Source organism: Phascolarctos cinereus, unplaced genomic scaffold (genome assembly GCF_003287225.1).
Source record: "Phascolarctos cinereus isolate Bilbo 61053 unplaced genomic scaffold, phaCin_HiC Scaffold_4;HRSCAF=312, whole genome shotgun sequence".
Classification (NCBI taxonomy): Eukaryota; Metazoa; Chordata; class Mammalia; order Diprotodontia; family Phascolarctidae; genus Phascolarctos; species Phascolarctos cinereus.
Genome location: NW_027555847.1, coordinates 126883884 through 126911626, shown reverse-complemented (window position 1 = coordinate 126911626; position 27743 = coordinate 126883884). Strand labels below are relative to the sequence as shown.

The 27743-nt window shown below is 42.4% G+C and overlaps 1 protein-coding gene across 1 annotated transcript; it reads left to right on the top strand.

The window, feature by feature from the left end:
- The first annotated feature begins 979 nt into the window (after positions 1-979).
- Positions 980-27743, top strand: CD19 (CD19 molecule). Its single transcript, XM_021006522.2, is given in 16 exon segments — positions 980-1168; positions 1170-1200; positions 1697-1963; positions 2551-2748; positions 21417-21716; positions 21922-22029; positions 22236-22284; positions 22720-22808; positions 25232-25345; positions 25814-25906; positions 26106-26174; positions 26332-26388; positions 26498-26554; positions 26988-27080; positions 27199-27319; positions 27562-27743. Coding segments are annotated over 15 exon segments (1791 nt in total). The 5' UTR covers positions 980-994; the 3' UTR covers positions 27291-27319; positions 27562-27743.

Below are 27743 nucleotides of genomic sequence, written 5' to 3'. Positions count from 1 at the left end.
GGAATGCTCCCCCCTTCTCTCCTGGGACTGCTGACCTCCCTGGCTTCCTCTAAGTCACAATTTAAATCCCAGCTTCTACAGGAAGTTTTCCCCAGCTGCTCCTAATTCCAGTGCTTCCCTTTGTTAATTTTTTCCTGTTTATCCTGTGTATAGCATGCTTTGTTTGCATGTTATCTCCTCTATTCAATTGTAAGCTCCTTCAGGGCAGGGATTGTATTTTGTGTCCTTGTATGGCCCCAGTGCTTAGGTCAGTGCCTGGCACACTGTAGGTACTTAGTAAGTGTTTATTGATTGATCGATCTTTGTGCCCCCTAGTGTCCAGAATAGTTCCTAGGACATTGTAGGCCCTTAATAAGTGTTTCTTGACCTGAAATTAATTGGGTGAAAAAGGTAGATCATTGGCCTGTCTGGTAGTGGGGAGGAAGTCCTGATCCTGGCAGCTGTATGTCTCCAGAGACCTCGTTGCTTCTAAAAGGCGTATTCACGGAGTGTGAATATATTGCCTAACCTACAGCTTTTTCTATGTCCTGAGTGTGTCTGGGCTCTGAATTAAACCGTCTCTCAAGCCATTTGCAGGCCTTAAGTGGGAAAAGTGAAGGGACTGATAGAGTAGAGGAAGGGAAGCATCCTGTGGGCAGGAGCTCTTCACTACTGTAGTGCCTTGTTGGTAGTAGGTGCTTGGTTAAGCACTTATCGGATTGGTTTGGGTTGGATGGAGATACAAGACTACATTTGATAAAAGTTTATGGATTCTCATAGGCTTCTGTGATTTTTTTTTGGGGGGGTAGGGGGTTGTTTCAGTCTGATTTGGGTTAGAGATATTTGATAAACCATACACAGACATATACATTCTCCTCTGTATGAATGCAGGGTAGTGAAGAGGAAGACTGGGTTATTTGGGGAGAAACAGAGCTGCGTGCGTCCCAAGGGGACCTGACTGTGGGCGGCCTCCCTTCCTCTCTGGGGCAACGGGGTAGGTAGGCTGCCTGTGACAATGCAACCATGCTTTTGGTTCAGCAACTCCCACCAGCCCCTGCTTGCCCCAGCATCCACCTTGCTGGTCTGGACGCCCAGCGGAGTTATAACCCAACTCGCCATGCAGCAGTCCCCTTTCTTCCTCCTTCTCTTCCTCCTCATCTTTCTCTGTCTTACCTCACAGGGTGCTGAGCCCCGAAGACCCACTGAGTGTGGAAGCTGAAGGTAGGAACAAGCAGAGATGTGGGGCTCTTGTCCCAGCTTAGCCACTAGCCTGTTGGGTGACCTTGGATGGTTTACCTCTCTCTGGCCTTCATTTTCTTCCTCTAAAATGAGATCAGAGATCAGACGAGATGACCCGAAGAAGTCCTTTCCAACTCTAGATTCAGCGTCTTATTGGGGAGGAACCAAAGTGTCTTCTGGGCTTAGGGTAGGTAGGGGTTGGGTTAATGATGGGGAGAAGAGGAAGTAGAGATGATAAAGAAAAATAATTCACATTTTAATTTTTATGTTTTCGAGCCATTTCTTCATGACAGCCCTGGGAAGTAGCATAGTGCAAGTATTTTTATTCCTCTTAGACAGATGAGGAAACTGAGGCTCAGAAAAATGATGGAACAGGGCCAATGGTCCTGTAGCTAGTGAGAGTTAGTGCTTGTTCTTAGGTCCTGGATTCATGTCACTTCTTCCTCACCCTTTCTCCCCAACTCTCTTCTCTCCACAGAGGGGAAGAATGCAGTGCTGCCATGCCTGATTGGCCCCAGGGATGGACCCTTTGAGCCCATCACCTGGTCTGGAGGAGGGCAGCTGTCCCCTTTGCAGCAACTAACCCTGAAAGGCCCAGGGTTGGGGGCCCAAGTGGAAGCCTCGAACATCTCCCTCTTCATCTATAATGTCTCAGCCAAGTCTGGGGGCTTCTACCTCTGTGAATGGGGAGCACTCACAAAGCAAGAGTCAAAGCGAGGGGCTGCTATCAGTATCAATGGCAGTGGTGAGGGGCCAGACTGGGGGTCAAAGTGGGGGTGGGGGTGAGGGGAACCTGAAGCTCTGGGCTCAGTAGAGAGGGGAGGGCATTGGGGAAGGGAATGGCTCTGGGCCTCAGTTTCCCATTCTGCTGAGAAACAACATTATGATATCATTGAAGGAACATTAGAATTGGGGTAAAAAGGCAAGAGTTTGAGTCCGGATTCAGCCACTTCCTCCTTGTGTGATCGTGAGGAAGTCATATTTTCCCTTTTTGGATCTCAGTTCCTTCATCTATGAAATGAGGGGTTCAGACTGGATGATTGATTAGGTCTCTGTGAGCTCTGAATCTTATGATCCACAGAATGGGCTGTTGTTAGGGGGCTTGAGGGAAGAGAGACTGTTAAGTATCTGGAGGGTGTTGGTGGGCAGGATGATGGTAGGTTGAAAACTGGAGGATTCAGAGCAAGGAGGCTAATAGAGGTATTAAAACTGGGTCTGAGGGAGAAAAGACTGAGAGCTATCTGCAGAGGGGGAGTGGATGTCCTTGGGCCCAGCTCCTGGTCCTCCTTGACCTTCCTCTGTCTCCATCTCTCTCTGTCCCTTGGTTGGCAGGTGAACTGTTCCAGTGGAATGCTACAGGCCCAGAGGGCTGTAGTCCTAGGAAAGTATCCTCGTCTGCGACCAGGACTTCCAACCTTCCAAGATCCAGGTTCGGAACTAATCCTGTCACTCAACTATACGTATGGGCTGAGGACAAACCTAAGCTGTGGAATCCCTTTGTTCCATGTGTTGACCAGAACCAAACAGAGGGTAAGTAGGGGGTTGTGGGAGGGGGAGGCAAAATGAAGTTTAAGCAGCTGTGGTCTAGGTCAAGGACATTGGGTGGAGCGAAGCTAGGTGGCAGAGTGGATAGAACTCAGGGCCTGGATTCAGGAAGACCTGAATTCAAATCCAGTCACAGACACTTTATTAGCTGTGTGATGTTGGATAAGTCACTTCATCTCTGTTTGCCTCAGTTTCCTTAACTGTAAAATGGAGATAATAATAGCACCTATCTTGAAGGTTGTTGTGAGGATCGAATGAGATACTATTTGTAAAGTGCTTAGTACAGTGAGTGTCTGGCACATAGATGCTCTATAAATGCTACTTATTATGATTAATTATTAAACAGCAGGAGCTGCGTTCTTCCTCCTAGAGTTCAGCCCAGACTGTCTCCTACACTTAGAATACTCCTCCATACAGAGGCGGTAGAGACTCAGGAAGACAAGAGTTGGATTCTAGCCTCAGGCACTTATTGGTATGATGCTGTGTGAGGCTGGGCAAGTAATTTAACCTCCATCTTGCGTGGTTCCCTCATCTGTAAAATGGGGATAATAATAGCATCCACCTCCCAGGGTTACTGCAAGGATTAAACAACATAATATTTGTAAAGCACTTAGCATTGTGCCTGGCACACAGTAAGCACTTAATAAATGCTTGTTTCCTTCCTGTCTACATGTGTTGACATCACACGGATCCTTCCAAACCTTTCCAAGCCTTCCTTGCTTCCTGTCTCTCACTCATCTGATCTGTGTTCAAGCTTTGAAGGGCTGTCTGAGGGAAGAGAGGCTTGTCCTGTTCCCTGGAGAGAGGGCAGACCTCGGAGAAGAGTGGAAGCTTCAGGGAGGCAAATTTAGCTTTGATGTCATGAAAAATTTCCTTAACAATTAGAGCCACTCCAAGGATGGAAGGGGTTACCAGAGGAAGGAGGAGGGTCTTCCTCACTGGAAGTCTTCAAGTAGTTGCTGAATCACCACTTTTGGGTATGTTTTAGTGGTGTTTTCTTTTTCTGAGGATGAGTTGAACCCAACAGCCAGCTAACTTTCCTGTGCTCCTGCAATCTCGTAGCACTTTGTATGAAGTTTCCTATGTTCTAATTTGTCCCCAGGCTTTCAGGAAGCACTTGCTTCACAGTAATCCTGTAAGGTCGGAAGTGCAGGGGTTTGTATTCCCATTTTATAGACTTGGAAACTGAGGCTCAGAGAATTGATGTGACTTGCCATGGTCACAGAGCTAGTAATAGAATCAGAGCCAGAATTCAAACCTAGGTCTCCAGACTCCAAGTCCAATGTATTGTCCAGGCTGCTCCCCGACTTCTTACCTCTTTGCCTTATCACATCTGAACTATTTTGGGTTTTAGTAAGAATTTTTATTTACAAATATGGAATAGTTCCATATTTCAAAAGACCTACTATTTCATCGATGGATGGGAGGCACTTTCTCCACCCAAGCTGTGGCAGAAGGAAAGGTGATAGTGCAAAGAGCATGGAATTTACATCAAAAGGACATGGGTTCGAATTCCAGCTTGGATAAATCTCTTCAATCCCCTCTGTGCCTATTAGGGTTGTTTTCTCTTCTGGAAAATGAAAGGGTTGGAATCAACTATGTGTTGTTAACTAGGAGGTCTGCGAGCTTGTTTTTTAAATATTTGGATCGCTATAATCCAGCTTAATTGTTTTCCTATATAATCCTCTGTATTTGATTGTATGCAATTAAAACCATGATTCTGAGAAAGGGTCCAGAGGTGTTACTTAACTGTCAAAGCAGTCCCAGGCACCAAAACAACCAGTGAAGAGCCCCTGGATTAGACGATCTCTAAAGTTTCTTCCAGCTCTAGCATTTTATGATTTTATGAGTGGGTGTGACCAAAACAACTCATCACCTGTTCCCTGATGTTGCCGTGAGGAGCCAGTTTGCAGGGAGCTAGGCTGGGTCCTGGGATGGCAAACACAAAGTCTGTGGCTGGGCCTGTTCTCCAAGCCTTTCCAGCTTGGCAGGACCTGACAGGGTTGGCACTCCATTATTAGCGTGGCTTCCAAGAAACCAGGGCCATCTCTACACCAGGCTTTAGTGGAGGTTGCAAAAGAAAAAAATATGAATTTACAATGCTGCTATGGAAAAAGCATTGAATTTGGGATTGAGGAGCGTGGGGTGTGAATCCTGGCTTGACATTTATTAGCTATATGAGCATAAGTGAGTCACTAACCCCCTCTGAACCTTAGTTTCTTCATCTGTCAAATGGGGATCGTAATTCTTAGACTTCCTACCTTGTAGGTTTGTTATGGGGAAAATGCTTTGTAAAACTTTTAAGTGCCATAGATATATGAGCTTTTATTAAATGAAAAAGGAAGGTGAAGGCAATTGGAAGCACAGATAAAATAAAGCAGCCTAATGGAGATTGGAGGATACCAAATCTAGGGAAAATTCCCCAGGGCCTTCCTAGGTTCTATGATTCTCTAGGCTTGGAGGTCATTCCTAGGGTTACTCCCATCTTGACCTCTTATGAGAATGGTACCTTTTGGTCCCATAACACTCTTTCATGACCTCTTCCTACAACCTGTCCCATCTCCATTGTGAATGGCCAATCTGAGTCCTATAGACCAATGGTCTCCAGAGATAGGGCCTTGTACCCCTGGGGGGTACATGCCTGGGGGCCCATGGCATGATCTTAAGGGATCCAAGCTGTTGAAGATGAGTGACAGATCTTACCATGTCAGTTTTCCTACTCAGTAAATTCCAATGGCTTTCTATTGACTCTAGGATCAAACATTATTTCACTTTTACCTCATCTTTTTTCAATATCTATTTTTGTGTCAAGTTTTATGATGTATAAGTATTAAATTAAATAAGTAAATACAGCTCTATTGAGGGTGCATGCTCAAAATTTTTTGATAGGCTATTCACTGCATGAGAATAAGTAAGTTCCCTGATTCTACAGTAAGAAAGTTTGCTCAGCGCATCAGGAAACCTTTCCATTGGCTTGGGGATGGAGGTTTTGTGCTCTTTTCACATTCATGGAGTCATAGATTTAGGTCTGGAAGGGACCTTAAAGGCCATCTTGAACAACCTTTTCATTTTTACAGTTGTGGAAACTGAGGCCTGGAGTGGTTGGGTGACTTGCCCAACGTCTTACACAGCTATAGTAGAAGGTAATTCAGTGAGCATTTCAGTGCAGTTCTGACTCCAAATCAATGCTCTTTCCATTTCAGCGCGCTGCTTGGAAAGAATCTTAGGGATCATCTAGTCCAGCAGTTCTCAGGACACTTTGGTCTCAGGACCATTGTACAGTCTTAAAAATTATTGAGGACCCCCCCCCAAAAGAGGTTTTGTTTACTTGGGTTATAGCTGTTGTTATTTACCATGTTTAGAAAGTAAAACATCTTAGCATAATTATGAAAATAGTTTTGACCTTGCAGACCCCCTGAAAGAGTATTGAGGACCCCCAAGGGCTCCTGGACTACACTTTAAGAACCACTGGTCTAGCCTAAACCCCTTCATTTTTACCAGTTTATAAAAACTTTCTTCATATCTCCCCTGCCTTGGTCCAGAGAGTGTAGAAAAAAGACATTACAAAATATATTATTATTATAGTTATGCTTCATTACTCAGAAAAAGAATAAAATCCAGCACCCTAAATTCACAAAAATTCCTTTTATTTCTGTCCCTCCACTATAAGCACCATGAGGGCAAGGCCTTTGTCTTATTTATTTTTATGTCTCCCCCAGTGCCAGGCACAATGGTGTGTGTATGTGTGTGTGTGTGTGTGTGTGTGTGTGTGTGTGTGTGTGTGTATGTATATATGTATGGTACTTGACTGGATTGTTGTGGAATTAGTAAATGTTTATGGAATGAGAATGTTTGGAGTTAGGGAGTTGAGAGCCTCACTGTCCTCTGTCCTGGTCAGACCCTATCTGGTATATTCAGGTGCCATGCTTTAGGGAGGACATTGATAAGCTGAAGAGTGTCCAGAGGAAGGTCACCGAATTGGTGAAGAATGTGGACATCATGCTATAAGAATGTAATGTGAAGGAACTAGAGATACTTAGCCTGGAGAAGAGAAGACTTAGGGGAAGACATGATGGCCGTCTTCAAGTATCTGAAGGTCTGTCCTATAAAAGAATGATTAAACCTTGTTCTTCTCATCCACTGAGGGGAGAATTAGGAGTGTTCTTTAGTCATGTCTCATTTGGGGTTTTTCTGGCAAAGATACTGGAGTGGTTTATCATTTCCTTCTCCAGCTCATTTTACAGATGACGGACCGAGGCAAGTAGGGTTAAGTGACTTGCCCAGGGTCACACAGCTAGCGTCTGAGGCTGGTTTTGAACTCAAGTCGTTTTGGTTACAGGACTAGCGCTCTATCCATTGTATGGCCTACCTGCCCCAAAAGATAGTGGAGAGGTTTGCCATTTCCTTCTCCAGTTCATGAACTAGGAGCAGTGGGTGTGAACTAGAAGGGAATGGGTGAGAGTAGAAAAGCCTTCTGACAATGAATGTGCTGTGCAAGAGCGGGACAGGCTGCTTTGGGAGGTGGGTGTCGGGCTCCTCCTTACTTGAGCTTTTGTCTGTTGACATTGATCATCTACAAATAATTTAATCTGGTTTGGGAATGTTATTGCTTACTTGTTTTATTGATCAATTTGGTTTGTTTTTTAAGTTTATCTCATTTTTGTTGCTATATTTTATTTTTACAAAACTCTCATTTCTGAATACCTTTCCACCTTGTAACAAAGATTAGAAAAAAAGAAAGTGGGGTGCCTTCATTCTATAGATAAGGAACCTGAGGCCAGATAGGTTAAGGGACTTACTCGAGTAAGGAAAACATGAGTTCAAATCCAGTCTCAGATACTCTCTAGATGGGTGGCCTTGAGCTAGTCACTTAGAAACCTCTGCCTCAGTTTCCCCAACTGTAAAATGGAGATCATAATAGCACCTACTCTTATGGATAATATTTGTAAAGTGCTTAGCACAATGCCTGGCACATAGTAGGTGCTGTAGAAATGCTAGCTAACATTGATATTTTTGTGACAAGGCAGAGTCAGGATTCTAATTTGTAGTAGAATCAACTTCAGGGCCTCTAACCCAAAGCAAGGCCTCTTTTCACTGCACTATAATGATTTACACTGTTTTCTTTACCCTGCAGCACTTCATCTAAGCCTTACCATGTTTTCCCTGATGGTACAATAATATTTTATTACATTCCTATCTGTATAACCCTTGGCAAATCACTTAACCTCTCAGTGCACTAGGCAGCTGTCTAAGAATATACATTACAGAAAGGTACTGACCTATATCAATGAAAGCCCTGTCCCCATCCCTACATTCCTATACCACACTTTATCTGGCTATTCCCCAATCACCAAGTACAGTTTGCCTCCAGCTTTTTGATATTACCAATGGGACTGCTCTGTGAGAAAAGTCACTAAGTTGTTCATAACTTTTGACAAAGAGATTTCATTTTTTTTCTTTTTTTCTTTCTTTATTTTTAGTTTTTAACATTCACTTCCACAAGATTTTGAGTTCCACATTTTCTCCCCATCTTGTCCCTCCCCCAACCCCAAAATGGCATGCATTCTGATCCTTTCCCCCAATCTGCCCTCTCTATCTCTCCCACATTCTCTTATCCCCTTCCCCTTCAATTTTGCTGTATACCCTTTGCCTGTATATCTTATTTCCCAGTTGCATGTGAAAACAAATTTTTTAACATTAGTTTTTAAAACTTTGGGTTCCAAATTTTCTCCCTTCCTCCCTCCCCACCCACCCTCATTGAGAAGGCAAGCAACTCGACACAGGTTATACATGTGTAGTCATGCAAAACACTTCCATAGCAGTCATGTTGTGAAAAACTAACTCTATTTCCCTTCATCTTATCCTGTCCCCCATTTATTCTATTCTCTCTTTTGACCCTGTCCCTCCTTAGAACTGTTTGCTCCTGATTACCCCCTCCCCTCTATCATCCCCCTGCTCTCTTATCCCCTTCCCCCCTATTTTCCTGTAGGATAAGATAGATTTCCATACCCAACTGAGTGTGTATGTTATTCCCTACTTAAGCCAAATCTGATGAGAATAAGATTCACTCATTCCCTCTCACCTTCCCCTGTTTCTCCTCCACTGTAAAAGCCTTTTCTTGTCTGTTTTATGTGAGATAATTTACCCCATTCTACCTCTCCCTTTCTCCTTCTCCCAGTATAATCCTCTCTCACCCCTTAATTTTATTCTCCAGATATCACCCCTTCATCTTCAACTCACCCTGTGCCCTCTCTCTCTCTCTCTGTCTCTCTGTCTCTCTCTCTGTATATATATATATATATATATACACATACATATAATTTTTTCCCTCCGACTACCCTAATACTGACAAAGGTCTCATGAGTTACAAATATCTTTTCATGTAGGAATGTAAACAGTTCAACCTTAATGAGTCCCTTATGATTTCTCTTTCCTGTTTTCCTCTTCATATTTCTCTTGAGTCTCATATTTGAAAGTCAAATTGTCTATTCAGCTCTGGTCTTTTCATCAAGAATGCTTGAAAGTCCTCTATTTCATTGAATGACTATTTTTTACCCCTGAAGGATTATACTCGGTTTTTCTGGGTAGCTGATTCTTGGTTGTAATCCTATCTCCTTTGACCTCTGAAATATTATATTCTAAGGCCTCTGGTCCTTTAATGTGGAAGCTGCTAAATCTTGTGTTATCCTGATTGTGTTTCCACAATACTTGAATTGTTTCTTTCTGGCTGCTTGTAATATTTTCTCATTGACCTGGGAACTCTGGAATTTGGCTACAATATTCCCAGGAGTTTTCCTTTGGGGATCTCTTTCAGGAGGTGATCAGTGGATTCTTTCAATCTCTATTTTGCTCTCTGGTTCTAAAATATCAGGGCAGTTTTCTTTGATAATTTCTTGAAAGATGATGTCTAGGCTCTTTTTTTGATCATGGCTTTCAGATAGTCCAATAATTTTAAAATTTTCTCTCCTGGATCTATTTTCCAGTTCAGTTGTTTTTCTAATGATATTTCACATTGTTTTCTATTTTTTCATTCTTTTGGTTTTGTTTTACAGTGTCTTGATTTCTCATAAAGTCACTAGCTTCCAATTACTTCCTTCTAATTTTTAAGGAAGTATTTTCTTCAGTAATCTTTTGGACTTCCTTTTCTATTTGGCCAATTTTGCTTTTTAAGGCATTCTTCTCCTCGTTGGCTTTTTGGACCTCTTTTGCCATTTGGGTTAGGCAATTTTTTTTTTTGTGAGGGAATCGGGGTTAAATGACTTACTCAGGGTCACACAGCTAGTAAGTGTCATGTGTCTGAGGCTGGATTTGAACTCAGGTCCTCCTGACTTCAAGGCTGGAGCTTTATCTACTGTGCCACCTAGCTGCCCTTAGGCTATTTTTTAAGGTATTATTTTCTTCAGTACTTTTTTTTGGGTCTCCTTTAGCAAGCTGTTGACTTGTTTTTCATGATTTTCTTGCATCACTATTATTTTTCTTCCCAGTTTTTCCTCTTCTTCTCTTACTTGCTTCTCTGTCTCTTTTTTTTAACTAGGCAATAGGGTTAAGTGACTTGCCCAGGGTCACACAGCTAGTAAATGTTATATGCCTGAGGTCGGATTTGAACTCAGGTCCTCCTGAATCCAGGGCCGGTGCTCTATCCACTGCACCACCTAGCTGCCCCCTTACTTGCTTCTCAAAATCTTTTTTGAGCTCTTCCATGGCCTGGGACTGATTCATATTTTTCTTGGAGCCGTGGATATAGGAGCTTTGACTTTGTTGTCTTCATCTGGTTGTATGTTTTGATCTTCTTTGTCACCAAAAAAAGATTCCTGACTTTTTTTGCATAGTTTGCTTATGATCCCAGCCAATTACTTGAGTTATAGACTCTTTGTTAAGGTAGGGGTCTGCTTCCAGTGTGGAGAATGTACTATCCCACGCTTGGGGGTTTTGTGCAGCTGTTTTCAGAGATACTTCTAGGAACCTGTAAATGTTCGGTTCTTTTTGGTTTTAGGCAATTGGGGTTAAGTGACTTGCCCAGGGTCACACAACTAGTAAGTGTCAAGTGTTTGGTCTGAGGCCAGATTTGAACTCAGGTCCTCCTGACTTCAGGGCCAGCATTCTATCCACTGTGCCACTTAGCTGCCCCATCAGTTCTTCCAAGGTGGTATGATAAGGGGCAAGGTGTTTACTCCTTTCCTGGCCTATGCTCTTATCTATGATGACCACAAGCACTCTTTTCTGCCTTGGAACTGTGAGGAGGATTTCCTTTCAACACCACAATAAGCTCTACCACGCCAGCACTTCTCCTTGCCCCAGGACCAGCACCCAGAACTGTGACCCAGATCCAAGCACAGGCAAAGCAGGAGAATCCTGCACCAGCAAAGAGATCCCTGCAATCCCCTTCTGATCAGCCACTCCATTCTCCCTCAGTCTGTGGACTGGAAGCTCCAGAAGCAGCTACTGCCCCAAGGCCATGCATGGGGACTGGGCTGGGACCAAGCTTCTCTTTCACCGTAGTCACAGACTTTTCCTGCTGACCTAAGTTGTCTTTGGTATTTGTGGGTTGAGAAGTCTGGAAACTGCCACAGCTGCCCGTGATTCAGTCCTCTGAGGCCTGCTCAGGTTTGCTGAGGCCTGTTTTGCCTGCATGCCCATGCCAAACTGCATTCCTCTCCCCGCCTGGCATGATATACTTTTCCAATTAACCATCTAGGTTGTCTTGGGCTGGAAATTTGTTTCATTCTGTCTTTTTGTGTGTTCTGCTGCTTTAGAATTTGTTTAGAGCCATTTTTACAGGTATTGGGGGGGGTTGGGGGTTTTTATACATATACTCCACCCCAAGGAGATCAAAGATGGACAGAAAGATTCCACATGCAACAAAATAAGAAAAAAAAACCCCAACAAATTAGAAACCTGATTGCTACCCACTGACTTGGGAATGACTGAAGAGATTGTGGTATGTAGACTTGCAATTGTCCCATAAGTAAAATGATGGGAGAAGCAGCATGTTGTAGTCAATAGAGGGCTGGCCTTGGCATCAGGAAGACCTCTGTTTAAGTCCGGTCTCTGGCACATACACTAGTCATGGTATACTAAACAAGTTATTGAACTGTTGTGTCTTAGGTAACTCTCTAAGGCTGTCTTCTCCCTCTGTGTTCTCTCTTCATAACTTCACCAGATCCCATGGGTTTAGCTGCTATCTGCATGCAGATGACTCTTAGATCTCTATACCCAGTTTCATTATCTCCCTTGATCATCAATCCTATGGCACCAATTGCCTGTTGAACATTTCAAATTGTATTTCAATTGTACACGCAATTGTATTGTATAGAGACATCTTAGATTCAACATGTCTAAAACTGAGCTCGTTGTCCTTAAACCCTCTCCTCTTCCAAACTCACCTTTTTTTGTTGAAGAGCCATCCAGGTTCATCATCTTGGCATTACCCTGTACTCCTCACTTCCTCATCCTCCCCCCTCCCCTAGATCCAATCAATTACCAAATCTTTCCATTTCTACCTTCAGAACATTTCTTACATCCTACTCCTCTCCATTCACAGAGCTACCACCTTAGTTCAGGCCTTCATTACCTTCCCCCATGTTGTAGTTGTTGAGTAGTTTCAGTCCTGTCTGACTCTTCATGACCCCATTTGGGGTTTTCTTGGCAGAGGTAGTGGAGTGCTTTGCTGTTTCCTTCTCCAGCTCATTTGACAGATGAGGACACTGAGGCAAACAGACTTGCCTAGGGTCACACAGCTAGTAAGTGTCTGAGGCTGGATTTGAACTCAGATCTTCCTGACTCTAGGTAGGGTGTTCTATCCACTGTGCCATGTTGCTGCCGCACTTCTCCGCTGGATTTTTGCAAAAGGCTAACAGTTGGTCTTCCTGCCTCTATTGTCTCCCCACTACACTCCATCCTACACATCAATGCCAGAGTGATTTTCTTTTTTTTTTTTCTTTTTTAGGCAGTTGGGGATAAGTGACTTGCCCAGGGTCACATAGCTAGTAAGTGTCAAGTGTTCAGTCTGAGACTAGATTTGAACTCAGGTCCTCCTGACTTCAGGGCGAGTGCTCTATCCACTGCACCACCTACTTGCCCCTAGACTATTTTTTTTTTTTGGTGAGGGCAGTTGCCCAGAGTGATAGGTGTCTGAGGTCAGATTTGAACTCAGGTCCTCCTGACTTCAGGGCCAGTGTTCTATCCACTGAGCCACTTAACTACCCCTCAGAGTGATTTTCTGTAAGTCCATATCTGACCATGTGACTCCCTTACTCAACCAGCAACAGCGGCTTCCTATTAATTTTTAGGATAAAATATAAGCTCATCTATTTAGATTTTAAATCCCTTTATAGCTTGGCCCTCATCTGTCTCTCTGGCCTCACTGGACATTACTTCTCTACCCACTCAGAGTTCCAACCAACATCACACATGACACTCCTATTTCTTATCTCTGTCTCTCTGCATCAGCTATGTTCCATGCCTAAAATGCACTCCTTCTTTCCTTCACCTCATAGTCTCTCTTTTCATGTAACTTGCATTTCAAGTACCATACGTGCTATGAAGACTTTCTTGATCCCCCTAGTTATCCTGTAAATATTCTGAGCATCCCCTGCAGAGAGAAAGGGCGTTGATGCCCTGATGTTTGAGATTTGTCTTGGCTGGGTGTTTTCTCTACCTTGATGTAGCGCTGCTTTTGCATTTTTTACTTGATGCCCATTCTCCTCTCTCTCCTGGACTCTAGGTATGTTTGTGGGAAAGTGTACCTCTAATATGTAAGGGAAATGCTTTGTAACGACTATTCTTACTTTGAGTAAGTATATTTGAGTAAACACATTTGCTAAAGGATTCAGTCTACTAACTGACTAAAGGGAAATGCATTGGTAGGGGCTTGTGAGCTAGTCTTCAGGAGGCCAGCTACCTACAGATTATCTCTTAAACCCTAGGAGTAGGAACAGTCATCTTTCTGGGGACCCAATCTTCCAATGATGGTATGAGTTGGGTTGGTGAGTCTGAGGGAAATATTGCATATGGAAACATGGGTGTGTTGGTAAATGTTTAACAACTGGCTCTCTGGAAAACAACAATGACACATACACATATAGGACATTTTTATGTTTTTGTTTTTGTTTTGATTTTTAGGCAGTTGGATCTAAGTGACTTGCCCAGAGTCACATAGCTAGTAAGTGTCACATATGACATATTTTTAAGTTTAATCTGAATTAACAGTTTTTTAATCACTTTCTCTTTTAAAAATTTATTTTATTAATTTATTTTGAGTTATCAACAATCACTTCCATATGCTTTTGAGTTTAAAATTTTTCTTCCCCTTCCTCCCCACCAACCTCCCCAAGATGGTGCACAATCTGATATAGGCTATACATTTACATTCCTATTAAACATATTTTCACATTAGTGAAGTTGTAAGTAAAAATTAAAACCAATAGGAGGAACCATCAGAAAGAGGAAACAAAACTCAACAGAAGAGAAAAAAAAAGATAGCAATTCAACTTCCATAGTTCTTTCTTTGGATGTGGATAGCATTTTCCATTATGAGGCCTCTGGAGATGTCTTAGATCCTTGTATTGCTGAGAAGGGTTAAGTTTACTCAATCACTTTCTTAATTCTAGACCAGGGCTTCTTAAACTTTTTCCACTTGCAGCCCCTTCAGTGCTTCTTAAACTGTGGTTCAGGACCCCATATAGGGTCAAATAAACAAAATAGCTCAAGCCCTGATTTGTAGCATTTGCCAATTTCTGAGATAAAATTTTTAACTGAAAATTTACTCAAATTTAACAATGAAAAATTAATAATTTGTTCAAGCAAGCCTGTATGAGCTGGCTCCAACACATCCCTGCCTGTAAAATGAGTGTGCCCATTCACTTCCACAAGATTTTGAGTTCCAAATTTTCTCTCCATCTTGTCCCTCCCCCCCACCCCCAGATGGCGTGTATTCTGAATACGCCTTCCCCTAATCTGCCCTCCCTTCTGTCTCCCCCTACCCTTCTCTTATCTGCTTCCCCTTCAATTTTCCTGTAGGGCAGGATAGATTGCTATACCCCATTGCCTTTATATCTTATTTCCCAGTTGCATGTGAAAACAATTTTTTAACATTTGTTTTTAAAACTTTGGGTCCCAAATTTTTTCCTTTCCTCCCTCCCCACCCACCCTCATTGAGAAGCAAACTCCCCCTTCTTCCCAATTCGACAGCTTAAATCATGCCAACATCTTCCCTTGATGTCTACTCCTTGGCTCCAGTTTTTAGGGAAAAGGTGGCCCTTTCCCTTGCAAATACAAATGCTTCTCCTTGGGCCCTTGATCTGAGGTCTGGCCTACCCCTCTCTAAAGGAGATGGCAAATGCCAAGTTTGGGGAGAGGTTGAGAAATGGTCAGCATAGATAGCAGCCAATCCAGGAAGGGGCTGGAGGGATCCAAGACTGCTGAGGCAGATAGAAGGAGATCTTAGATCATATCAATCCATGCTGCATTCAGGGCTATTTATTGATATCTTACCCAGTAATAAACTTCAGTGTTCCACTGCTCAGGAAAGGAGTAAGCCATCTTCATGCCTGACAGCAGCAGCCGCTCCATTAATGGGTTGCGTTTACACATTTACTCTTATTAGAGGAAAGAATTTAACCTAAAGCTGTTGGTATAGAAGAGGGCTATTATATCCCAGTTACAGAGTGGTGGAATATGCTATCTCCCTAAATCCTGCTTTGCTCATTTAAACTCAGTTCCTCAGACTAGTCAAGGTCAGGAGCCATCTCAATCTTTCCCCTGGAATCTCTGCTTAGTCCTCTTACTTGGATCTGACAACTCTCCCTGGCATCTCATGTGTCCCTTGGACAAGGTTTCAAACTCTCAGATGCACGAGAGAGAGAGAGACAGAGAGAGAGAGATACCTCTCTCCGTGTGGGTAAGGGTGACATTTGCCCTGAGGTTTCTCTCTCTTAGTTGGTGGTCTGGCCCTGTCAGACCGCTAAAGACCTTGTGTTGTTTTTTTTTTAAGAACCCCACTCAACATTAAAATTCACATTATTTCCTTTGTTTTCACGTTCATATATTTCCTTTCATTCCTCATTCAGTGTAGAGATGAGAGATAACATGGAGGAAAGGTCTACTGTCATAGCAGGGGCTGCATTTATACAAATTATTTTATGGTTGTATTTATACAAGTGCTTGTTGTATCCTAGTTGGTTAGCTCCCAGGTATTGAATGTAGTTGTTATTATTTTAAGGTGTGTGGTTTTCTATCCATTTCCCATGTTGATTTTTAGTGATATGTAGAAATACCAATTATTTTTGTAGATTTATTTTGTGTTGTGTTTCTTTGCTGAAACTATTATCTCAATTAAATTTTTGATCATTTTCAAGGGTTTTCCTAAATAAACCATTATCTTATTCTCAGATAGGCTTATTTTTGCCTCTGCTTTGTCAATGCTTATTTCACTAATTTCTTTTTGTTATCTTATTGCTATAGCCAACATTTTATAGTATTGTATCCAATAATATTGGTAATGGCAGACATCTTTGCTTTACCCCTGATCTTTTGGGGAAAACTTTTAGTGTTTCTCCATTAGTTTTAGCGAATTAAAAAAATCATATTGAGGAAAGATTCTTCCGTTACTATTTTTTAAAGTGTTTTAGTATAAATGAGTACTGCATCTAGTGATACAATTATGTGATTTTCTTCTTTATGTTTGTTTTTATCACTCATGGCTCAGGGTTCCTCTAAAGACTGGGCTTACACACACTGGCCTTAATCCTGGGGACCTGACCCCGAAGAGATAAGTTTCTCTTTTTGACTTGTTATACCCCAACCAAAGTGTAAAACTCAGGGAAATCTCCAGAACAAAGTTTAGATATGTCTTGTTTCCCCTAAAGTGGGTAATAGGCTTCCCAACTCCTATACTTTCATCAGTAGACATTATAGCTATCAAGAATAGAACACCCTTCATGTCCCCCACCATAACAAAGGACTCACATCTGGGAGAAAATACAGGAAACATAAAACAATCATATAGCTAATTAGACTCCTCTCAGAAAGTAAAGACACTTTAGGGGACTGGGGAACAAATACTGTCCATTTACTTCAGATTTGCTCTGAGAAACTCCCAAAAATATTATAGAAGGTTGGCATGGCCCAGATCTGATCTGGTTTTACTCCTTTAACTGCTGGATTCTCTATTTTCTGAGAAGTGGGCAGTTCAGGAGATCTCCCTATGAGAGGCCATTGCCTGACTCTCAAATTCATGAACTTTGGAATTCAGAATTAGCCATAAGGTAATCTCGAGGTCTGGAAATATCTATTGTCGGGATTGTTAATCTCTGACTTGTGCTCAGAAAGTGAAACAGAAAAGCTGAAGGTGGTATGGAACTAGAAGTTAAAAAATTCCCCTCTTAGGCTGACCTGGGGAAACATAAGATGCTTGTCATGTGCTTCTATTGAAACCTGCCATTTTCTGCTCCTGGGGGTGAGGGGAAAGGGAAATCGAAAAGAAAGAGAGAAAAACAACACCATGTAAAACAAAAAAGAGTAGAAAGAGATGGGTTGTTTCATAGCGCATTCCTATGGACCACAAAGGGAATGTCTCCTCTGACAAAAGTCTGTTTTCTCAAGCTTCCGTCAACCAGTCATCCCAGTCCTTGGAATCACCAGAGGAGTCCCCAGTGTCCTCTCTGCAATGGCCTAGGGCACAGATTTAACTCCATGAAAAGGAGACCCCCTTCCAACAAAGGTCCAAACTAATTTCAGCAAGTTGATTAGGGGCAGGGATTATCACACTAAGCACAGACTCCCCCAATCAACCCCCAGCACATTATTGCTGTGATTTATTATGCTAATTATTTTCCTCATATTGAACCATCTGTGTATTCCTAATGTAGTGAGTACTCTTGGACCCCCTATCCTGGAGCCAGGATGCTACATATCCCCCCAGGTATCTAAAAGTACCCTGAAGGGTTAGGTAGTGTCTTTTCTCTGCAGCTATCATGTCAAGCCTCATAGGTTGTGTTTCCACCCCCCGCTAGAGGCTAGTGACTAGAGCCCCTTTTCCTTTTAACCATTTAACATCAATTAGCTTTTACAAGGGATATTTCTTTCTAAGCAAGAACAAAAATATGAATATTTCCCCTCAACACCTTTGGGGCAAACACTCTTCTCTATCCCAGCTTGGTGTCTGAGGAGAATAGGCTCAAACTTAGCTAAGTTCCTACATAGCATTGGCTTTACCAACTTCACATCCAAATGTGGCTTGGCTGCCAGATGAATCTTTGTCTCACTTCCTGCTGAGCTGTGTCCCATAGGTCATGCCATACTCCTCAGGGCATCGATGCTGGGTTGACTGCACAACTTAGATGCAGAGATGCCAGGATGCTGAGAATGTTGCCCTCTCGACTTTTTAAAATTAAGAAGGTCAGAGTCTCTAATCCCTTCACCTAAAATGGAAAGGGAAAATTTCAGAAGCAAAGGAACCAAGGCCTGTTTCACTGGGTCAGTGTTGGCCTCATTGGGGAGAAAGCCCAAGGCTTCTCCCTTTGTAGTATTGTCTCTCCCTGGACACCATCCCCAAAGAATTCAAACCAAGAAGGAACAGCCTAAGAGAAGAGCCAGGGAGCTTTGGTTTTGAAGGCACTCCTAGTTCCAGGTACCTCACCAATCAAAAGGGCTTCTCCTAACCATGTAGTTAGCAGGTCAGAACCAGTTGCAGAATGTCTACAAGAGCTCAAGCCTCTTGCTCCAAGGCTCTTCTATGACATTAATTACAGAATTACATTAATAATATAATAATTATATTATTGCAGAATCTCCTGGAAGTAGGCTCCCTAGGCTTTTCCACTTGGGAATACTGTCAGAAATACTCTGAGCATGTGCAGTTCCTGTTATACTAGTATAAATTCAACTTGGTCATGATTAATCTTTCTTTGTATATCTTGCTATATTACCTTTGATAGTATTTTGTTTAACATTTTTGTATCAATATTAATTAGTAATAATGATCTATTATTCTCTTTTTCTGCTTTTTCCTTCCCTGGTTTGGGTATCAGGACCATGTTTCTGTCATAGAACTAATTTGGTAGGGTGCCTTCTTTCACTATTTTTGAAAATAGTTTACATAGCATGGGGATTATTTGGTCTTTAAATATTTGCTAGAATGTACACGTAAATCAATCTGGTTCTGGAAATTTTTTTTTCTGTGGCAGTTCATTTATGACTTGCTTAATTTCTAATTTTGAGATTGTGTTATCTATTTCCTGTTTGCCTTGTCTCAGAATTTTATATTTTTGTAGATATCAATCCATTTTATTTAGACTTTCAATTTTATTGGCATATAATTGAATACAAGAGAAAGTGTTGAGTACTTAAGGGAATTGGCCATGGAGTCAAGAATACCTGGGTTTAAGGCCTGCCTTTGGCATATACTATGTGGTCATGGGCAAGAAACTTCTTAATGTCTCTAAGCAAATCTATAAGACTATATTACAGGAATTGATGATATACATTGGTAGAGGGAGTTTCCCATACTGGGGAGTTCCCTACGAAAATGAAATTACAGGTATCAACAAACAAAAACAACTAGATGTTCGAGTCTCTGCTAATTTTCTTTGTTTTCACTCTGTTAATTGTTATCTTCCCTTCTCATTTTAGATTTTGGTAATTTTGTTTTCCTTTCCTTTTTTCTTAAAAAAATTAAATTAGTTGATTGTTGATCAATTTTATTGGTATTTTTTTTTAAAAAAGCCAGCTCTTTGTTTTGTGTATTAGTTCAATTAAAAATATGTATTTAGAAACTCTCAAAATTTCTTCTTTGTGCTTGTATTGGGATCATTAGTTTTTTAGTTTTCTAATTTGTGTGACCAATTCATCAGTCCTCTATTTTTCTCTTTTATAAATAAAAGTGTTCAGAGATTTAAATCTGCCACTGACTGCTTTAGCTGCATCATATAAATTTTTCTATATTGTGTCACTAATATTATTCTCTTAAACATATACATATATAGATATGTATATATGTGTATATATATGTATACACACACTTTTTTCCTATTATTCAATCTTTGACCCACTTATTACTTAGGATATAATTTTTAGTTTCCATTTAGTTCTGCCTTTTTTGTTCATATTTTCCTCCTTGATTACTATTTTTATGGCATTATGATTTATAAATAATATGGTTTAATAAAATTTCCCCTTTTTGCATTTATTTATGAGTTCTTTGTGTCTTAGACTATGTTCTTTTTTTTTTATGAAGGTTCCATGTGTCAGCAAAAAATTATCATGCTTTTTCAGATTCTTATGTGACACTCTTAAGTCTATCAAATTTATATTGATTTTGTAATTTTCTTCTTTTTTATTTTTGTTAGAGTTATCAAATTTTGAAGGAGAAACATCAAAATTTCCTATCAGTACATTATTGTTTAGTTATTTTTTATGTTTCGGGTAACTTTTCCTTCATGTTCTCAGTAGATCTTTTAGTCCATGAGTATAGAATATGTATGGTGCCTTTAAGCACAAGGTAGTTTGTCTGTTTATCCCTCTTTTTAGAACCTATTTTCACTCTGCCTTATCTAAGATCATGTTTGTAACTCTTGCTTTTTTTTTATTTGGCAAAGCATAATGTACCCTATTCTAGTCCCTTGAATTATTATTTTTGTTTTGCTCTATTTCATTTGATCTTCACAACAATCCTTTTAGATAGGTGTTGTCATTACTCCCTTTTAACAATTGAAGAAACCAAGGCAAACAGGTTAAGTGACTTGTCCAGAGTCACACAGCTAGTAAGGATCTGAGGCTGGATTTGAACTCTTGTCTTCCTGATTCCAGGTGAAGCACTGAATGTACTGTGCCACCTAGCTATCAATTTATTAACATTTTCCACTGTTTTTTTCTAAACATTTGAGTTTCTTGTTTAACTTTTTATGTTTTTGTTTATTTGATGTTCATTTTTATACACACCAGGTCTTTCTTCATTTCTCTTATTAACATAATTTTACATAATTTTTTACTTCCAAATGTGTTTTTTTCTGGAGATTTCTCCTTACTTTTATTTATTCAGTAAATAATATATATTCATGTACTCATTATTTGAGGAGCTTTCTTGGGCTCGTTTTAAGTCACTCTTTGAATCTTTCTTTAGGCACTTAATAAATGTTTATTGATTGATTGAAGGTAAGCAGTGTGGTATAGCGGATAGAGTGCTGAAATTGGAACTAGGAAAACCTGGGTTCAAATCTTACCTCTGACACTCACTAACTCTGTGAGCCTGGCTAAATCACTGAACCTCTGTGGCCCTCAGTTTCTACATCTTTAATTTGAGGGGGTTGAAAAAATGACCTTCCAGCTTTCAGTCTGTGATCCTATCCTAGTCTTCTTGTCTGAATTTCTTTCTTTTTTCCCTCCTCCCCCTTCTCTGTTATTCTTTTACTTTATTTGGCATACTTGTTGCCATTTGAAGGTGATGAAAGAAAGCTGGACTTAGTCATGACTGCTTAGTCTGTACTCTTCCACACTTCTCCAGTCCCCTGAGATCCTTGATTGAAGGCTGGATGGCCATGTCGAGAAGATTCTTAGTCAGGCATGAGTTGGACTGGATGAAAGTGGAGGTCCTTTCCAACTCTGAGATTCTGTGAATGAATAAATTAATAAGTTGAACTGTGGTCTTTCTCCCCCAGATTATAAGGAGCTGACTCTGGCCCCAGGATCTCCCCTCTGGCTGTCTTGTGAACAGCCACCATCTTCCCTGACCTGGGGCTCTACATCATGGGTTCACTGGCGCCCTGGGAAAAATACTTCACTCCTGAGCCTCAAACTGGGAGAGGGTCTCCCAGCCCGCGAGTTCTGGGTTATGGGCACTCAAGGAGAAGGTGCCCTGCTAATTCTGCCCCAGGTTGTTCCCCAGGATGCTGGTACCTACCTCTGTAAAAGTGGCAACCTCACCATCAGCATCGAGCTGAAAGTCATCTCACAGTCAGGTAGGAAGAATCATGTCCTCTGCAGCTTTCTCTTGGGGGTCAAAGCTGAAAGATCTACTCTTCTTTCTTCTTGGAATACTTTGTGGGGTATGAATGTGAGAGTGTATGGGGGTCCCCTAGCTCACAGTCTAGTACTTGTCTCTGAAGGTTGAGAGAGGGAACAGGAAGATTCCCCCATCTCATAGTTCTTCTCATCCCTCTGCAGTATGGCGTTGGCTTTTGGGGACTGGAGTCTGGAAGGTTCCAGTTGTTACTCTGACCTATGTGTCCTTCTGTCTGGGTACCCTGGTTGGGTTCCTCCAAGTTAAGAAAGGTGAGGGACACCTCTTTCTCCCTTGACCCTGTTTCTGGTCTTGGCCCCCACTCCATCCTAGTTTCAGTTTGGACTTCCTGAAGGAATGGCCTCTATGCCGGCAGCCTCCTGCCCCATACCTGTGTCTTGTCTGTGTCTAGCCTCCCTCCCCAATTCCAGCATTTCTGACTGATCCCAACCCAAATCCTCCTCTGACTCCTGGCTAGCCCTGCTCTTACGGAGAAAAAAGAAGCGGATGACCGATCGCACCAGGAGGTAAGAAAACTCAATGTGGAGAAATCTCAGCCCCTTTGAACCTCATCCCAAACCAGCACCCCTACCCCTATCCAGGGACTGTTTTTTCTCTCCTATCCCCTCGTTTCTTCCATATCAGCCAATAGCAGTAATTCACATTTCTAAAAGTCTTTTTGTGAGTTTTCCTCACAATAAACCTATGAGATGGTAGTGTAGATATCATTTTCCTTATTTTACAGATAAGGAAACTGAGGCTCAAAGAAGTTAAGAGATTTCCCCAAGGCCACACAGTTAGTAAATGTGGGAACCAGGATTTGAACTCAAGGGTTTTTACTCCAAGCTCTTTTTATACTGCCCAGTCCTCAGGCCCCTTTCTGTTTCCCCTACCCCTCAGTTGTCCCATAGCCCCTTAGGTTTGTGTTCCAGTTTATCCATCACCTCTTTTTCTGGGATCAGGTTCTTCAAAGTGATGTCTCCAGGGAATGAGGCCCAGAGTCAGTATGGGAATGTGTTACCCATGTCTGGGGTACCAAACTCTGGAAATGGTAAGGTCTCTGAATTCCTCACTGAGATATACCCAGAGAATATAGTTAGGCCCCTTCCTGTCCCAACCATGAAACTCCCCCAAGTCAGTCCTTTTTAGGACATATCCCAGCCTGAGGCCTATGGACGAGCCTTTTTGTGGAGAGGAGAGCTCAGAGGGAGGAATGAGTAGAGGATAAAGGGAGAAGTTGAAAAAGGAGAGAAGAGAAAAGTTGGGAGGATAAAGGAGAGGAAGAAGAAGCTGAGAGGAGCAAGGTGCTGAGAATAATCTCTACTAGCAACCAGCTTATGTTCTAATGGAGAAGACAACTATGTCTGTAAATATATACAGGGTGAATAGAAAGTGAATAAATGTAAGTACATGCAAAGCAGTTAAATACAGGGTAGTTTGGGAGGGAGGGGATCAGGAAAGACTTCATGTAGAAGATGATGCTTGAGCTGAATATTAAAAGAAGAGAGAGGCATTCTGAAGCAGGGGTGGGGAACCTGCGGTTCCCCACATGTGGCCACATATGGCCCTCTAGGTTCTCAAGTGCGGCCCTTTGACTAGATCCAAACCTCACAGAACAAATCCCCTTAATAAAAAGATTCGTTCTATAAAACTTGGACCCAGTCAAAAGGCTACCCCCAAGGACCTAGCAGGCCACATGTGGCCTTGAGGCTGCAGGTTCCCTACCCCTGGTCTAAGGCATGAAGTCAGGAGATGGAATATATGTAGAACAGAGAGAAAGGCCAATATGGCTGAATCACAGAATGTAGGAAGGATAGTGATGCCTTAAAAGGCTGGAAAGACAGTTGGGGGCCACTTGTGAAGAGCTTAAAAAGCTAAATAGAAGAGTTTAGATTTTATCCTAAAAGCAAAAGGAAACTATTAGAATTGATTGAGTCAGAAAGTGACATGGCCAAATTCATGCTTAAGGAAAATCACTCTGGTAGCAGTGGGGAAGATGAAGTGAATTGGTGAGAAAATGGAGGCTAATTTAGGAGGCTGTTGCAATAATCTAGATGAGAGGCGATATGGATCTGGGCTAACTGTACGAGTGGAAGGAAGGGCTTATGAGTGAGAAATGATATAGAGATAAAAACTGCAAGATTTGGAAACTGGTTAGACATGTGAGATGTGGGCAAGTGAGGAATCCAGGATAAAGCCGAGGTTACAAAGTGGGTGACTGGAAGAATGGTGATGCCTTTGACAGAAATAGTGAAGTTTGGAAGAGGGGTATAAAGCTAATGAGTTTGGCTTTAGCTATGTTGAGTTGGAGATGTTTCTGGGACATCCATTTTGATACATCCGATAGGCAACTGGTGATTTGAGACCAAAGCTCAGGGGAGAGCCTGGGGCTGGAAATATAGATTTGGGAGTCATTCTCTTAGAGATGATAGTTAAACCCATGGGAGCTGATGAAGTTACTAAGATAGAGTATGTGTGTGTGGAGAGAAAAGAACTGTAGGGAATACCCACAATTAGGGGATGTAATATGGATCATGAGCCAGTACAGGAGGTTGAAAAGTTAGACAGGAGAGAACCAGGAGACAGCAGTGTCATGAAAACCCACAGAAGAGAGACTGCCCAGAAGGAGAAAGTGGTCCACAGTGTCATGTGCAGCGGGTATTTCTAGAACAAGATCGGAGATGCCCAGCCCTTTGGGGGTCTAGACTCATTTGGCAATATTGTGAAATCTATAGATCTCTTCTTAGAATAACGTTCTTAAATGTAGAAAATAAAATACATTAGGATTACAAAGGAACACAATTATATTGAAATAAAGATGTATTTTTTCCCATCTAAATTCACAGACTCTCTGTAATCTCTTTGTGGTGGGGATGGGGGTGGGGGTGGTCCATGGCTAGGTTATTGTCAGATTTGACTATTATGAGATCATTGGTAACTTTAGAGAGAGCAGTTTGATTTGAATAGTGAGTTCAGAAGCCAGATTGCTTCAAAGGTTGAGAAGTGAGACAGAGGAGAGGAAGTGAAAGCCATGAGTATAGACAGCTTTTTAAGGTGTTTGGGTGAGAAAAAAAGATATATAAGATCAAAAAAAAATCTCCTGGGGATGGCAGAGTTTAGTGAAGATTTTTTAAGGAGTTGTTGAAGGGGTGTGTGTGTGTGTGTGTGTGTGTGTGTGTGTGTGAGAGAGAGAGAGAGAGAGAGAGAGAGAGAGAGAGAGAGAGAGAGAGAGAGAGAGAGAGAGAGAGAGGAGAATCAATGTTTCCATCTACTGGGAAAGATGGGAGGGGATGGAATCAAGTGCACAAATAGAGTGGCTGGCTAGGAGAAAAACCACCTCTTTATCAGTGACTTGGGGAAGACAATGGGAGATGATGTCAAGGGGTTTTGAGATGAAGAGAGGGGAGATAAGGAGTCAATTAGGGACAAATGTGATGGTGGTCCAGTTGACATCACTCCATTTCTGTTCTCTAGTTCGGACCATGAAATGGACCCCTGGCTTTGGAGAAGCTACTCCATCCTTTGGGAACCCATACCAAGGGAACCAGGGAACAGGAATCCCTGGGCTCAGGAGTCCAGGACAGGAAGGTGAGTGACTCTTAAGAGGTGTATCTATTCTTCCCAGACTTGGGCTAGGGCCAGAGCCAAAGCCAGAGGAGAAACAAGCAGGGCATAGAAGAAAGGACATTGAATTAGGAGTCGTGATCATCATGGGAATCCTGCCTCTGATGTTTACTAGCCATGTGACCTTGGGAAAGTCATTTCTACTCTGTGGGCCTCAGTTGCTTCATCTGTAAAATGGGACTCAACACAATGATATTTAATTTTCCATGTCAGATCTAAATCCATTATCCTATCATCCTCTTTGGCACAGGGGATAGGGGAGGCATTTGCAAGAGGATTGTCTACTTCCCAGGCCCTGATCTGAGGGATCTCAGATCATGGGCATCTGGTTAGTAGAAGTGGGAGTCTATGTGGGAGGGAAGAGGGGATCAAGGCTGCTGGGAGCAGGATAAGCTGGGGGAATTGGGGGCAGTGATCTGGTTTATTCCATAGATCCAGAAGAGGAGGAAGGAGAAGGTTATGAGGAACCAGATGGTGAAGAAGCCTCTGTGGCCTATGAAAATAGCCAGGACCAGAACTCCCAAGGTAATAACGGGTGGCTCCCCTCATTCAGAGCCCAATCTCCTCCATGTTACAGAGCCCAATCTTCCCCCACTCAGCAACACTCCTCCCCGCCCCACTAGCTCCTTTTCCTTTTCTCCAAGGCATTGGATGTACAGGTAAGTCAGTGAGGGACAGTGGGCAGGAGTGTCTAGCTCTCTTTCTGATTCCCTTCCCTCCCCAGATGGTTGGGGCTATGAGAATGAAGAGAAAATGGCCGCTGAAGAAATAGAGGATGATTCTTTCTCCACTGGTAATGAGGAATTGGGGGAGGACACCTTAGGTGGCTGGAGAGAGGGGACCCTAAAGGACCAAGGAGCCTGAGGGGAGCTGGGGAAAGGGATGCATAGTGCAGTCCCAAGAGACTTATGGAGACAAGTTTCTCACCTTCACCCTCCTCTCCCCAACAGCTGATTCTTATGAGAATGAGAACACGGAAATGGTCCCACCTGTCTACACAACAACAGGTGGGGGCAATAACATTCCTAATTTAGGGGCTGGGAGAATAAAAGAGGAGTAGAAGCGTAGGGTAGCGGGCTCAAGGACTGAAAGAATCCCTTTTTCTTTCCTCTGTAGGCTTCCTGCTCCCCAAAGGGCCTGTTTGGGACACCTGCCGGGAGGTTTCTTCACTTGGTGAGATGTAGGGACAATCTGCTCTGACCCTGATCTCAAGGAAAGGGGAGGGAGCAAACATTTATATAGCACTTACTATGTGTTTTTTACAAATGTTATTTCATTATTATCTCAAACCTAGTTCTGACCTTAATTAAGACTCTGATCCTCAGCGGTCCTGACACTCAATCCAACCATTCATTCAGTACTCCAGTAAACATGTATGGAGTACCTACTATGTGTGGAGCATAAGGTTGGGCATTGGAGAAGATATGAAGTTTAGACAAGACACTGGTTCCTGCCTTTGTGGAGCTTACTAAGTCTGAATCTAACCATTCTATACTGAGATATGGGCTAATCCCCTTAACCCAGGCTGCAACTCCTTGGTTTCATCTTGTCCTATCTAACCTTTTTCTTTCCCACATGCATCTCTTCATTCTTCACCTGCCATCAGGTTCTCAGTCTTATGAGGACATGAGAGGAGTCCTATATGCTGCCCCTCAAATCCGGAACCTTCATCCCCAGCCTGGTCCAAGCCAGGAGGAAGGTGAGTATCCTTCAGTCCTCAGCACTGCCTAAGCTTTCAGGGATCCAAGTGGTCTCTCTGTCTCTCTCTCTTGTACATCTCTCTTTCCTCCTTTAACTCAATCCCTCCTACTGTGAAGATGGTGACTCCTACGAGAATATGGAAAATCCAGAAGAGGCTGGTCCAGATTGGGAGGCAGGGGGTTGGGACCCATCCTGGAACAACAGGTGAACCCCTCAACTGCAGTGCCACCCCATTAAGTGAGTAGGAAATGGGCCCCGTCCAGAGGTTGAGGAGGGAAGATTTGGGAGTTATGCTGGCAAACTGGATTCTGGTAGTGAGGGGGAGGGATGGAGGGAGGTAGAGCAGGGTAAGATGAAGAAAGAATTGTTAGAGCATTTGTGATGCCTGGTGTTTTGGGAGGAAGGATTTACAGAGGGCTGGAGGGAGAGGGAAGGGGACCCACTGAGCACCAACCTCCCATTTTTGTCTCCCTCTTTAGGTCATAGAGACACAACCCCAATTTAGCATTCTTTTGATGCTTAATCTCTCTATCTGGAGTGACTAAGGTCTGATGTTCAGGGTGTGTGTGTGTGTGTGTGTGTGTGTGTGTGTGTGTGTGTCCGTCCGTCCATTATCCTTTATCTCCCTCAATAAAATCCTGAGGTTCCTAATTTCAAGAAA